Below are 14,348 nucleotides of genomic sequence, written 5' to 3' on the forward strand. Positions count from 1 at the left end.
TTTAATTCAATGCGTCTTTCTACATCTCTTTGCTGGGTTTTGAAATGTGATGCATATCAAGACTCCACAGATTTGTTTTTAATTAGTTTAACCCACTGCCTGCAACAAAGAGTAACTTTGAAGCAGCTCTAACGGTTGTTATTCTGACCTCCAGTTGTCTAACCTCTCACCTTGCTGCAGTGAGGATGAGGTGTACTGCATCTACTACAAGTGCGACGGAGCACACTCTGCAAATACAACTACACTCCTTACTGCTGCTGACTGTTGTTGTACATATTTAACACCATTTATAAAAGTAACACAGATGTAGGTGGTTCAGCCTGCAGGAGGACTACTAGTACATTTCCATTTTGCTGATATTTGAAACATACTTTTCTTTGCAAAATGTTTTGAATGCAGTACTTTTACTTGTCACGGTTAGAGTATAGTACCCTGCCTTTTTCTTAAGTAAAGGCTCTGATTAAATATCTCACTTCTAGTCTTTCCTTATACATATAACAAAGACTTGGTTTAAAACTACCACAGAACACACACAGCCATTTAGCTCAGGGAAAAAACAATATGGAACAAATTAAAACAAATGATACCTATAAACAATTCCCAAACACAAGAGTAAGTAAGAAAACAATAGACAATTTACTTTGGATTCCTATCATAGGAGACATATTTAATTCCCCGTGTGGGACTGCAATCCTGCCAAGCTTTGTAGACTGTATTATAATTATGGTATCACATACACTGGCACACTTACATCCACTCGCACATCAAAGGTTTGATTCTGTACCTTATATGGTTCCTTTTAGCTCAGAGAAGCAACAACGTGAGGAGGAGTAGGGAGAGGTACATCACAGTTGTAGGAGTTGACATACTTTTAGAGATCCAAACAACAACAGGAGGTTGACACATGTTCAGAACAGCTGTGCAATACTTAATGCTTAATGAATGGCCTCATTAGCACTGTCTCCGCTAGAATCTGACCTTTGACCTCCCCACTCCTGACCCCTGAGACATCTAACAACCATAATTTGTTCCTGATCGTCTGCCCTAATGCTGTGAAGGCTTCAGCACGCCTTGTTTTTGCAGGAAAAAAAAAAACTAGCTCTTAATTGCCAGTGCCTAGAGCAGCTCCACAATGACAACTACACACAGGTCTGTCTCGGCTGCCAAGAAAATGTATCCAATAGGATCGCGAGTTCCCTTTCCCCCCCGAAGAATGTTATCAGATTTTTCTCCCCCAATGTCCCCTTCACTCAGACACCAGCAGCCATGCACCCTGACTTGTTCTGTTTACACTGAGTGGCAGGAGGTTGACCCCAACAACACATGTGTGAACACCTTTCATTTGTCTCCAGCTGTGGGAGCAGTGCTGGTTTCGCATTTTATTTTCCTTGTGGTATCAGATAAGTCACTGTATTTATATTTTTCCAATCGGACTGCAATTTAACAAAAGCCATGTGTTCAGCGGGTGTCGGGACATTCCTCCACACGCGGTGAACCACACGTGAGGATGACGCACATTTATTGATAAACCTCACACATGGTCAGCACTGGGAGCGAGCTAATCTCTTTTTAAGTCCTGTGGGATGGCTGATGAACGTTAATGGACAGACAACTATTGTACTCCCCTCATCCCTCCTCTTCTCTACATCTTTTACTTCTCCTCCCTATCCTCTGATGCATGCTGTGAGGATAACATATAAACACCTGTCTCTCAGCTCATTTACAGGCTGATTTAAGAGCTCACTAAAGAGGGGGTTTAACAGAATATAGCTGCTGGAGAACATCTGTCTGTCCTCAGCATCTCCAAACATGCATGCGTGCACACACAAACAACTGATGTGCAACTCCTACAAACTTCAACCCCCCGGGCGCTGTACACTAGCTGCCCACTGCTCCTAGTACTAGACTCCTGGTACTAGGATGGGTTAAAAGCAGAGGCCACATTTCACTGTGTGTGCTGTGTGCTCTGCATGTGTGACCAATTCTATCCAATTCTATCTATCCCGAGTTTTCATAACACTGGCAATACAAAAGTTAAAACAAAACATATATTTGCAGGATAAAGACTGACACTCAAATATATAGAGTATCCAGAAGATGCCGAACTAAGACACACATGTTTATCCGTTTAAACACTTTCCAAGGATGATTCGAATGTTGTCACCAAGCTTGACTTCCTAATGAACTGGACCAAGGTGCCATAAAAGGGGAGGGAATAATAAATGTGCTGGGTGTGACTATGCACTGTGAGTAAAAACGTAATGCCTAAAACCTTACGTCGGTTAAATACGCAATGAAAGTTCCAGGTTTGAGATTTAGGGACCCAGTGGGGACCTTGCTTCCAATGAATTTGTACTTTACTTAATTAGCTGAAAAAAATGGCAAAGCCTGCTCTGCTACAAAAGAACAAGCCCTCTCGTCTCCACATTAAGACCCTCTCTCTGAACTGTTCTACAGAATGTGAGATGATACTGAAGGGCTTTTAAAGAAAGCTGGCAGCAGGAAAAGCAGGAAAATGTAAAGTCCTGACCATCACTGGCATGAGCTTTTATATGTATCGCTTTAAAAGTTATGTTTGGCTGGAAGATACGTCAAGATGTGCCTAATCTCCCAAAAGTCTGCAACCTAAAACTTGAGAATCATCAATGGACATCCTGCAACAGATCGAATTATAAGTAAGTTACGATATCATAACGTTATATAAGCATTTCCTGTCAGGTTAGATGATCTTTTTCATTCATCAGCCACAGCTATCTCCGCAACAGCAGGCTTCACTTGCTGAGAGGATAGATCTCACAGATCTCATAGACCTCTGTCTGGGAAAAACCACTGTGAGTATCCTAGAAAAAAAGCTTTTGGGCCGATGTTATGATGGAGCTTTTCAAATTCATGATATTTTTCTGAAAACAGCACGGTGGATGTGCTTACCTTGGACACTTCTGCAGTGTTTGTAAATTCTTTTAAACGTCATTAAAGTCAATTTATTTTTACATTTCCTGTGAGGCTGTATATTCTGTGTGTTTAATAACTTATTTTTCTAAATGGTCTCCTAAGCATACATTCTCTTTTTACTGCTGCACTACACCACCTTCATAGTTACACACATTCACATCTGGAAACTGTCAACAGCTGTCTGCCACTGGCTCACACTCCTCTCTGTAGAGACTCTTCTGAGAAATACACCCATCACGGTTAGGGAGACTGCATCTCGGAATTGTATGGAGGAGAGATGGGAGTAACCACTCTAAATTATAAAGAGGAGGCAAAGGTTGCTTCTTTGAACATTGAAACAACAGCTTCCTCGGTTTGAAAATGATTCATAATTCCTCTGTTTCTAAGTGAGACAGATCTTTGTTTTCAAAAGACATATACACACGAACTGTGGCCTTGAAGACAGCTGGCATCAGCAAGCCTGCACGTTGAGATTGAAATCTCAAATCCCTCTTCTGGTTAGTTAATATATACAGTAAGCACATGGGATGAGGGGCTCACCTGCAATCTACACTGTTTGGTTTGTTTATTATGGTCAGTTTAGCCTTTGGGATAGTGAAAACAACTAGACCCACTGTTCTGATAGAGTAACGCTTAAAAGGAGTTACTTTGACATTTAGCGGAATAACTTTTTCTCACTTAATTGCATAGATATAAGAGGATGGTTTTTATTGTAGCTAAATATAAAGCTACCATTATTAGCCAGTTAGGTTAGCACAGAGACTGGAAACTGTTGAGAACAGACAGCCTGGCTCTGACTAACGCTGCATCTTTTTAAAGAAATAGGCTAGCTGTAAGATATTTGAGGCAACTTAACAGTTGAATCATTTAGAGAAATATTTATTAGACATTTTCTGTGCCATTGCAGATTTACTTGTGCTATTCAGGAAGTAATATTTTTGGAGCATGTGGATTCTTTCCTGCTTGCAGTCAATTGGTATTTTCGGGGCTGGCCAATCTTTTGCATTTAACTGGAAGGAGGCAGACGGATTTTAAAAGGTTGAAAAGTTCCTGTTTCGGCTGATGCTTGCTCCTGACACACCCACTGATCCTCTCTTAATCTGGCCTCTTTGCCAGCACCGCTGGTCACACTTAAACCACAAATCTGTGAAATATTTGGTCACAAGCCCCCAGCTATGGTTGACATGCTATTTGACGACACTGATTACCAGCATCAATAAGCAGACTTTATGACTCCTCAACAAGCCAAGCCATATATTAAAGCATGCATGAACAGGCTGTTATGACATCTTACTATGATTAACAGCAGTATGCATAATCAATGGTCTTAACTGCCTGTGTGAACACAGTTTGAAACAGTACGTCAATAGACATGCAATGGATAAGCACCGCGAAGCAGTTCATGTACTGTAAGCCAAACCAAGAGCCAGTCAAAAAAAAACGGCTATCACTCCTGAAAAGTGAAAAGCTGTCCACACAGCGTCTCTGCACTCATGGGCCCTTTCTCATTTCTCTAACTCCCCTCCTCGACTCCCCTCCTCGACTCCTATCCTCGAGACTTAGTCCCGCCCACAGGAGATGCGAGCGGAGGAGCCGAGGAGGGGAACCGAGGAGAGAGGAGGGGAAGCAGCAGGCGGTTAGAGAAATGAGAACTCCTCTCCTCTAAGCGGTCATTTTAAAGAGACGTCCATTAATGATGACAGGAGGCACAGCAGCACTCTGTCTGATGGACAGATGTGTTCATGACCACTTATATATTTACTTTTAATTCATTCACAGTGCGGTATAATGAGACAACAACAGGCTACAGATGCGGACACACACACACACATATTAATTATAATAATAATTTCAGAATCAAACAAGTATGAGAGCACTCTCATAATAACGTATGTGACAACCCTGTTGTTGTCCATCAGGTGGTGCTGCTGTAAGCTGTGTGTTTCTTGTAATCAGCAGTGATGAGACTCACCTGTGGCCCTTGATTCCAGGATATAAGAGGGCTGCAGAACAGGCTCTCGCTCTCTCTCAACTGTCCTGCTCGGTGCAGCAGGACACCGCTCTTCTGTTTGTTTTATTGTTGGTTGTAGACACTGTTAGGTAGTGATGGCAAAATGAAGCTTTGAATGAAGCGTCGAACCACTTGGACAATTGTGTCGGAAATAGGTTCATTTCTCGAAGCTTCAGTTACAGCGACCTCTCCTGGCGAAGTGCAAGGCTGCAGTGGGTTTAACGTATCATTGCCTTGAAAAATATTCGATACACACACTAAGACTGAATATCATGTTCTATTTGGAATTAAAGATTGATAATAGTGTGTATTGGGTTATTGAGAAGAGACTAGAGAGTGCTTGACATTTTTTTCCGCGGAGACGGCCTTTTATCAGTTATTAAAGTATTAAAGTTGAAAAGCAATGATTACAAGTTTAACTATTCCGAGCTTTGAACCAGCTGCGCGGAGGATATCGCCGCATCCTGGCCGCCGGCTCTATCCACTGGGCTATCAATTCCTTATACCATCGAAGTGTTTTTTTATATTACTCATTGTCTTTTTGTTCACAACTTCTCCACATTTCGAAGTGTTTCACGAGCCAGAACGACCAATTTTTCTTCCTGGCGTGCTCTATAATGATCCAATTCAAATGCAATGCCAACAACAACTCAACAGCAACAATGCAAACTACGACAACAACCCACACATTGCGCATTGTTTAGAGCGGTTATAAAGTGTTGAAGCGCTCAAATTTGAAACTGTTTCAACCTGTCACCTGTCAGAATCGAGACGAGGCAGTGCATTGAATCACCTGATTGGACGGCGAACCAGTGAGTTGATTCATTCAGGAAATGAAGCAGTTGCTGGTTCGGACGTCACATGTCACGTGATTTGAAGCAGTTGCTGCTTCGGACGTCACATGTCACGTGATTTGAAGCAAGCTTCGAAGCACTGCTTCTATAGAATAGGAAGTCCAGGGTTGAAGCTCCGTTCGAAGCTTCAGTGTCAAACTGCCATCACTACTGTTAGTTAAAATAAATGATTGTTTTGGGCAACTCCTGTGTGGAACTGTTGTCCTTATGTTACAAGCAGAGCCAGCTTGTAACATATGGGGCCTCGTCCGATCCAAGAACCAGGTGATATGTGTTGACTTGATTTGTCTGTCTTGATTATTAGACAGTTTGTTCCTGGTGTGGGGCATTAAGGAGTAGCTTTGGAATTACCTTTCCTGATAGGCATAAGCAACATCTCCTTCAGGGGAGCTTGTTGGTTTGTTATTTTTGTTTGTTATTTTTGTGCATAAACATGATTTGACATTTTTTTGTCATGGTTACACGTCCGTGGCTGTCTTGGTGAGTAACAGCTTCGCTGGGGCTTTACCGGGTCATTGGGTAAGTGTTTAAAACACCTGTCATGGCATGCATGAAGACTAGGGTGAGACAAGATAGTTAGTATTGGCTAGTGTTAGAAATTAAAATCAATGTTGATATGGCGTAATTTGAATTAAATACACTATTTGATTTAAATCAGTTTTATTCTGAAAAACCGGAAGTTCTCACTATTAGCTTAACACTTTTATTCTGAAAATTCGTCACTTCCGGTTCGCATTTAGCATCTGGCGGAATCATACGATTTCAAATCTTGAACCAAGGTGAAATGACATGTGATGTTGTACACTGAGCACACTGGGATTAGCACTCATTTATTGACGCTGAATAATGTGTAGCAGGGAATGTTTAAATAACCACAGACACCAGAATGATGCAATTTAGCTACAGAAAAAGGCAGGAATTGCATTGGACCCGCCCCCCGACAACGCCGGCCAATAGGAGAAGACCTCAGATGACAACAGGAAGAGCAAGCCAAGAATTGATCTCTTCGACCCCCTGACCTGAACTGACCGGTCGGATGTGGAGAGCGCCTCCACTCGCACATTTCATTTTGTACACCACCGCATATTTTGTGTAATTAAATAATGTTAACTTTTATAAGCTTCCCTTGACTCTTTTCAGTCTCTCTTGCCTTCAGGGTTCTAGAATTGCTTTCACTAGGCAGTTAGCTTGGGGAGAGGTATTCCAGAGTGAAACAAACAAAAAAAAAAATATATTTTTAGTTGTCTGTGCAACAGGTTCAAGGGAGTTCGCATAATCATGGCTACATTGACAGATTTTGTTAAGTGTCCCAGTGTGGAACTGCTGGAAAAATGTACTAAAGCCCCACTGTTAAAAATTGCAGAGCATTTTGAAGTAGACGTTCCAAAGCAGGGTCGTAAAGACACCATAGTGAATATGTTACAGGCCCAGTTGGTACTGCAAGAAGTTCTGCCAACAGTGGCTGTCGATGATGGTTCCGAGGAGGAGTTGGCTGAGAAGGCAGCTATAAATCCAGAGCGGCAGAGAAGTGCAGGTTTTTCTTTGTTTGACTTTGGTGAAATGACATTTGAACAGGGAAAGGAAATAATGCTTCTGCAGTACCAACAAGACAGTGAACGTGAGGAACGAGCAAGTGCTTGTGAGGACCGGGCTAGAACTCGTGAACAGGAAACTGAGATCGAGCGTTTAAGGTTAACTACAGTGGTGCGGGAAGCTGAATTACAACAAGAGCGTTACAAGTTGGACCTCATCCAAGAGGGTAAGCTTTCTTCTGGGGTGTCCCCAGCTACTTTTGATGTAGCTTATAACTTGAGGTTGTTACCGAAATTTTAGGAGAAGACTGTAGATTCGTTTTTTGGACTTTTGAGCGACTTAGCCAAAGACGACAGTGGTCTGACTCGGAGAAGTCAGACCAGTGTGTTAACTGGTAGGGCTCAAGAAGCATTTTCTGCATTAAGTATGGCGGACAGTGAAGATTACTTAAGGGTAAAGACTGCAGTGCTAAAAGCTTATGAGTTGGTGCCTGAGGCCTACCGTCAGCAGTTCAGGAAGCTAAGGAAGTAGGAAGACCTATGTGGAACTTGTTCGGGAGCTGACGATGACATTTAATCGATGGGTCACGGCTTCCCAAGTAGTACATCTTAATTATTTGAGGGAACGGTTCCTTCTTGAACAATTCAAAGATATCCTTCCAGAACGCGTTGCTACGTACCTCAATGAGAATAAGGTTAAAAATGTAACAGACGCCGGGGTGTTAGCTGATTAATACACTTTAACACACAAGATTCATTCAGGGGAGAGATTTGACTGGGGGAGCGGAAATAACTGGTCTGGTGACCCCAGAGGTAGAGTGGGTGAAGTGTTAGGGTCGGAGCAAAGGTCCGTGCATAGCTGGAGGGACAAAGTAGATCCAAATACTTGCAACTTTGGTTTGGGTAATGGTCACTGGAAAAATGAATGCCCGGAACTTAATGCAAAAACCAAGGGACTCCAAAATGGTCAGGTTCCAAGGCCTGTTGCCCTAGGGAGGAGGCTATAGCTGCGGTTAAACTCCATACTGCCCACAAGGTTGCTAGGGAGGAGGCTATAGCTGCGGTTAAACTCCATACTGCCCACAAGGTTGCTAGGGAGAAGGCTATAGCTGCGGTTAAACTCCATACTGCCCACAAGCTTGCTAGGGATGAGGCTATAGCTGCGGTTAAACTCCATAGCACCCCGCCACCAGTTGCTGCTGCGGTTTCTAACTTGGGACTAGCCCTGCAGGAGGAGAAGCCTCCTCCCTCCCTGGCAGCAGAGGAATTTGATCCAGGTTATTCCCCTTTCATACGTCAAGGTTATGTGTCTTTGCAAGCGAGTGGCGAGAAACTCCTTGTTAAGGTACTGAGAGACACGGGTGCTTTGGATTCGTACATAAGTGAGGGTGTTCTTCCATTTTCCTCGGAAACTGACACTGGAAGTTGTGTATTGTCTAGGGGAATGGGGATGCATTTGCTGTCTGCTCCAAAGCATCGGTTGGTGTTGTCCTGTGATTTGGGGCAGGGCGAGGTTGCCATGGGAGTCCGGCCTTCTTTGCCTGTTCCAGGAGTGGCAGTCATCCCGGGTAATGATTTGGCTGGTGGCAGACTGTGGCCCGATGTGCTTCCTTCAGCAGTGGTATCCTCAAAGCCAGTGGTGAGAGAACTTGCTGACCCTGAGAAAAAGCGGACAAAGGTATTTCTAGCATGTAACTCATTTTTTTTTCACCTTGTGCAGTAACACGAGCCCAGGCCTTTAAAGAGCAAGGCCCAAAAGGCAATTTGGGGAATGCTGTTTTTTCGCTGCCTGTTGTTCCATTGTCTGTCTCTCGTAGTGAGTTGGTGAAGCTCTTGTCCCAGGTTCGCCACGCCGAGGAAGTCACCAAACCCAAACCAGCGGTTAATGAGATGGTCCCTGTTTCTACAGCCTTTCCAGTTGGACATCCGACATCTCAAAGGTTCCCAAAATGTGATGGCTGATGCTTTGTCGAGAGCAGTACCTTAAGGGGGTTTTGTGCCTGTTTTCACTTCTTTTTTCCAGTGTATTCCTGCTCTTTAGTTGCTTCCAGGGTGCCAGGGTTGCTGAGTTGCTGAGTTGTGGAATGTAGGCAGTGGTAAAATGTATGTTTCATGTATAAGCTCTGTTATTGGGTTGGATGTTTCAGTGTCTTGGGGACACTTCTTTTATGGGGGGGGGGGGGGGGGGTGACAACCCTGTGGTTGTCCATCAGGTGGGGCTGCTGTAACCTGTGTGTTTCTTGTAATCAGCAGTGATGGGACTCACCTGTGGCCCTTGATTCCAGGATATAAGAGGGCTGCAGAACAGGCTCTCGCTCTCTCTCAGCTGCTCTGCTCGGTGCAGCAGGACACCGCTCTTCTGTTTGTTTTATTGTTGGTTGTAGACACTGTTAGTTAAAATAAATGATTGTTTCGGGCAACTCCTGTGTGGAACTGTTGTCCTTATGTTACAAGCAGAGCCAGCTTGTAACACGTAACACTATCGGAGACTGGACCTCTCTGGTCGCTACAATGAGGAAAATAAATTACGGGCCAAAAGTTGTATTTACAAGTATTCAAAGTAGGCAGAGGACACCAAACCAACTGAGACCTGTCTGTCCGCTGCATCTACGCACACACTGTACCACACACACCTACACCACACACATCTACAGCTCCTAAAGCATATAATCAGGCTATAGCCGTTGTGTATTTTATTATGTGAAGCACTAAATGGTCTTACAAAAAAAAAATCGACTCTTTGTTTGTAGATATCTACTAAACTAAAGCAAATACAGAGAGTAATGTGCCTGTTATACTGAGTGATATATATTATACACACTGCTCTGCTTTCTGCACGGACCTCACAGCTGTTCTCACTGTAAACATTGCGTCGCGATGAAAGCAGATACTAAAATAATATCCAGTGGATGCATGCAGAGCTGTCATTGGCTGAGATAAGTCTGGCCGTGCGTCACGACTCTTTGAAACATCTCTGTTCCCAGAAATGCATCCAGAGGAGCCGTGGAGGACCCATCAGTGTATCCTTGGTTATAGCTCCTCCAGAGAGCCTCCTCAACGCTCGATCCTCGGAGTGTATTTAGAGAAATTAGATGTCCTTCAACATGGCGTGCTGAAATTCATTTTCCGGGTCACTACCGGAGGACCGAGGAGGGGGATTTGATGAAATGAGAAAGGGCCATGGCCAGCTCCGCTGTATGTGCAGCTTTAGTTGCAGTAAGGTGAACCAAAGATTGATGAAATATTTGCAAATAAGTCGTGGTGCTGGTTTAGTCTGGATAGTGCAGAAGATTTAAAGAGTGAATGTCACTGACTAGAAACATTTAATTTAAAGGTCCCATGTCATGGCCATTTCTACTGATCATAATTCCATTGTTGAGGTATAATAAAATAGATTTATACTGTGCAATTTTCCAAACTCACATTGGTTCCTCATACAGCATCTCTGTATAGTATGTGTATTCACTTCATAACACACAAGGGGACTGGTAATAACCAGAAAAGCATGACATGGGACCTTTAAAACCTTATTAACAAAAGGTTTATGATAACTATACTCAAACCACACAGTGTAAAATGCAGTCGTAAAAATACATTAAATATGTTAAATTCTGGAGTGCATACATTTACAATATTTCCTCTTGTACCCATTTACTTGTTGCAACAACACTGAGTCATTCAAATATGATTATTGGTATTCCTGATGTTTCCACGTGTTTTTGGCAAATGGCTATCCAGAAGAAAGATTAAATGCATTTGATGCAACAAACAAACTCTGATCCTCCTGTCTAATGATGGTTATTAATGGTAAACACAACAGAGATCACATTTTTGTAATTTCTGAGATGGTCCACCGTATGCACTTTTAACCCCTTGGCTCCCTCATCTAAACATACAGCCCTTTTAGCCTCTAGTAAAATACCATTGATATGAGGACTTTTAAAATTGTGCAATGGTGAGAATATAATGTATCCCACCGGAGCGCTAAAGACTGGACAAATGCCTCAGGGGCCTACTCCAGAATGAAAGGCATTTCATTCTCTTAGTAAACACATTTCGATAATGTGAGCAACTCTGGCTCTTTCTAAAGGACAGCACACAGATACATACACGTATTTTACAATTAACCTCCTAAACACATCCTCGCACACTTCAAGAAATATGGGAATGTGCTGAGCAAGAAGCTGGGGAATTTATTATTATTAAAATAATTGTTATTTTTTCTTCGGTTGATTTAATTTATACAGAACCCTCTGCATGTTTCAAAAATCATTACTGTGCAGTTTTCTGTTTCAGTGGCAGTGCAGTTAGTGTAATGGCCCTGATTACATCTGTCGAGATGGATTAGTTGAAGAGGAGCCTGGGAGATGATGATGTTCTCTACTTAAAACAACAGAGCAATGATATCACAGCACAACGGTAACACTAAACTCCGCCGAGACACTCCTCGCTCCCTGCCTCAGCTCCAACAGCCAAAACTACGCCCACCAGCTTCCCACTTCCCAACAAAACACTCACCCCAACCGCAACCCGACTACCCTCACAACCCCTCCGTCAGCTCAGACCGAAGCTGCGCTGAGCCAGGTCCTCGGCTGCAGCCAGGATCCAATTACACGCTATTACATATTTTATTAAAAGGGGGTGTGGGGGGGATCAAAACAAAACAAAAAAGAATAACTGCCTCATTAAAGATTTACTGGGAAAGGTCAAGCCAATTGACCCCTAACATGCAGCCATCTCATCTCCAAAGAGAGGCTTGTTTTTCCCTGAGCATATTTCAGGGTGTTTGATTCCAGAAGAGAAGCCAAGTAAGATAAAAAGAAATACTGAGTTACAGAAACAGACACAGGCAGACCAGTATGGGTAGGAGAAACGCCAGCATAAAGGACAGGGCAAACACAAGAGATGCATGAGGTAAAACAGATTGCTTTTGCTAGACGATGAATGAGTGAGGATTAACCGCATGATACTAGTGGTTACACATATTATCCATCAGCAGCAGCAGCAGGCATAGTCACAAGTTTTTTTAAACATCTTGCAAACTGAATATGCATGCTATTAATTAAACCAAGTTAAATGTCAATCTATTCATCTGAGAAATGGCACCAGCTTAGACATTTTATACTTTCTGCACTTTATCAAAAGTAAGAGGCTGAAAACTGCTAATGTGTCCGTATCATTTGTGGCAGATCCAATTATCTCCCAGGCAGAATACGCAAGTCAAACCTGTAGGTAGTTTTTCAGTATTGCCAGAGGACCCAATTTAATTAGAAAATACTCTCGCCCATCATGATAGATCCAACAAGAAAAAGGTCAGTGACCTATTTTAACCTCCTAACCCTCAGTTTGTGAAGTGCTTACAGTGATTTTAAGAAATCTTCAACATGACTGCAATGTCATGGCTTGTCTGCCTCACAGACCACTCTTCCAGCCTTTCTGTAACTTAGAATAACAGCCACAAGATCCAGGCCTACAAACACTCTTTTCTGCGATAATCTCCCAGGGTAATGTTCCAAAACCAATGTGTTTCCAAGTCGAAAAACAAATATTTAAATAGCTCTTTCCATACATAACTTCAGTGTCAATTCCTGAGCTAAAACATCCACGCATGCTTTGGACAGGGGTGCTCGCGAAGAAAAAATAATAAAGATATGTGGTTTGGAATATGAGCTAATGTGTGCATTACTATGACACACTGAAGACCAAGCAAACATTCTGGTCACTGACTAAAGAGCGGAGTGTGTGATTTATTCTGCGAGGTGCCATGGCACAGTGCAGCGCTACCAGCTTCTCTGACCAACAACCTGGTCCAAAAGAGCAGAGCCAAGGGAAAATAGCCACGAGATGGAGAGAGATTCCAACATAAGCCTCAACTTCTTACACATCTTCTCAGTCCCCGGGCTGTTACAGGATTCCAGTGACGAACGTAGAGCACCAATCCAAACGAAAAAAAACCTTAATGGCAGCTTAGGGAATGCATCAATCAAAGGATATGTGCTTGCCTACTAACCACACATAACAAATTGATATGAGCCTTGGAAGAAGTTTCAAAAGTGTAACCGGCTCTTTGAGAATGTCTCCCCTCAAAGGGGATAATGCTCTGAGGCTGATTTTGCGAACAGATATATGAGTCTTAGCATCTCTAGGAAATTACAGTCTGTAATTTAATTTCAAGCCAAATTGTGTGCTGCACTACGATCGCTATTCAAGAAAAATCCCCTGATTTTCACCCCAACCACAACTTTGCAGCATTTATTGCTACCCAAGCACACAGTGTCAGCACAGACGTGTTGCCTATTCATCGTTTCTAAAGGATATCCTCCAGATAGTAGAACATGAAGTACAGAACACATACTGCATATGGCCATGCCAAAGCCAAGGGCATTGTTTGTTTTTCCTGTTCTGCAGAGCCATGCCATGTCGCTGTGTAGCAGCTCAATACACCAGTTCCCAAACACACACACATTCTCCCCCCGAAAGATGGGAAATGTAATCTCAAAGATGTGTCGGTGTGTGTCTGCCCTCTACAATCTGTGCCCTCTATGTCCGAGTGCCTCTAGAATCAATTCCCTTGCCTTTAATGGCTCTTGCAGCACCTTACAGCCAGATCACAGACCTGTGTCCTTTAGTCCAACAGAGTACAACAAGGACTCCGGTGGGTAGTGATACCTCAGGACATGCTGTTTAACCAGGGCTAAAATGAGTGGGTGAACGGGCCTGTTAGTTGTTAATATTTCAGCCATTTGCGTCATTTATAAGGTGTGTGTAGGCGAGTGATGGAGATCAGGGAACTTATTCCTATGTGTGTGTTTTCCTGTCAGCTGTTTATGATTATTATTGTTAGTGTGTCTCTTCTTGTGTGGACAGCGCTAACCTGTGATCCTCGGGAGCCTCTCTTGTGGTCCCACTCCGAGCGGGGGAGCATCTGTGGGAAAGCAGAGACAGAGACATGTTCAAAACCACAGTCAAGAACATCCTGTTTCTGTTTGCGTCCTACAA

General features: G+C 43.1%; 1 protein-coding gene across 3 annotated transcripts in view; it reads right to left on the reverse strand.

The window, feature by feature from the left end:
• Positions 1-14,348, reverse strand: part of LOC307039658 (cGMP-inhibited 3',5'-cyclic phosphodiesterase 3A-like) — an 82,691-nt gene that overhangs the window by 28,766 nt on the left and 39,577 nt on the right. For all 3 annotated transcript variants that reach the window (XM_079681922.1, XM_079681921.1, XM_079681923.1), the window contains exon 2: positions 14,224-14,274. In XM_079681922.1, coding sequence (XP_079538048.1) covers positions 14,224-14,274 — 51 coding nt within the window. The remainder of the gene's footprint in view (positions 1-14,223; positions 14,275-14,348) is intronic.

This window comes from Notothenia rossii (assembly GCF_949606895.1).
Source record: "Notothenia rossii genome assembly, chromosome: 5".
Taxonomy (NCBI): Eukaryota; Metazoa; Chordata; class Actinopteri; order Perciformes; family Nototheniidae; genus Notothenia; species Notothenia rossii.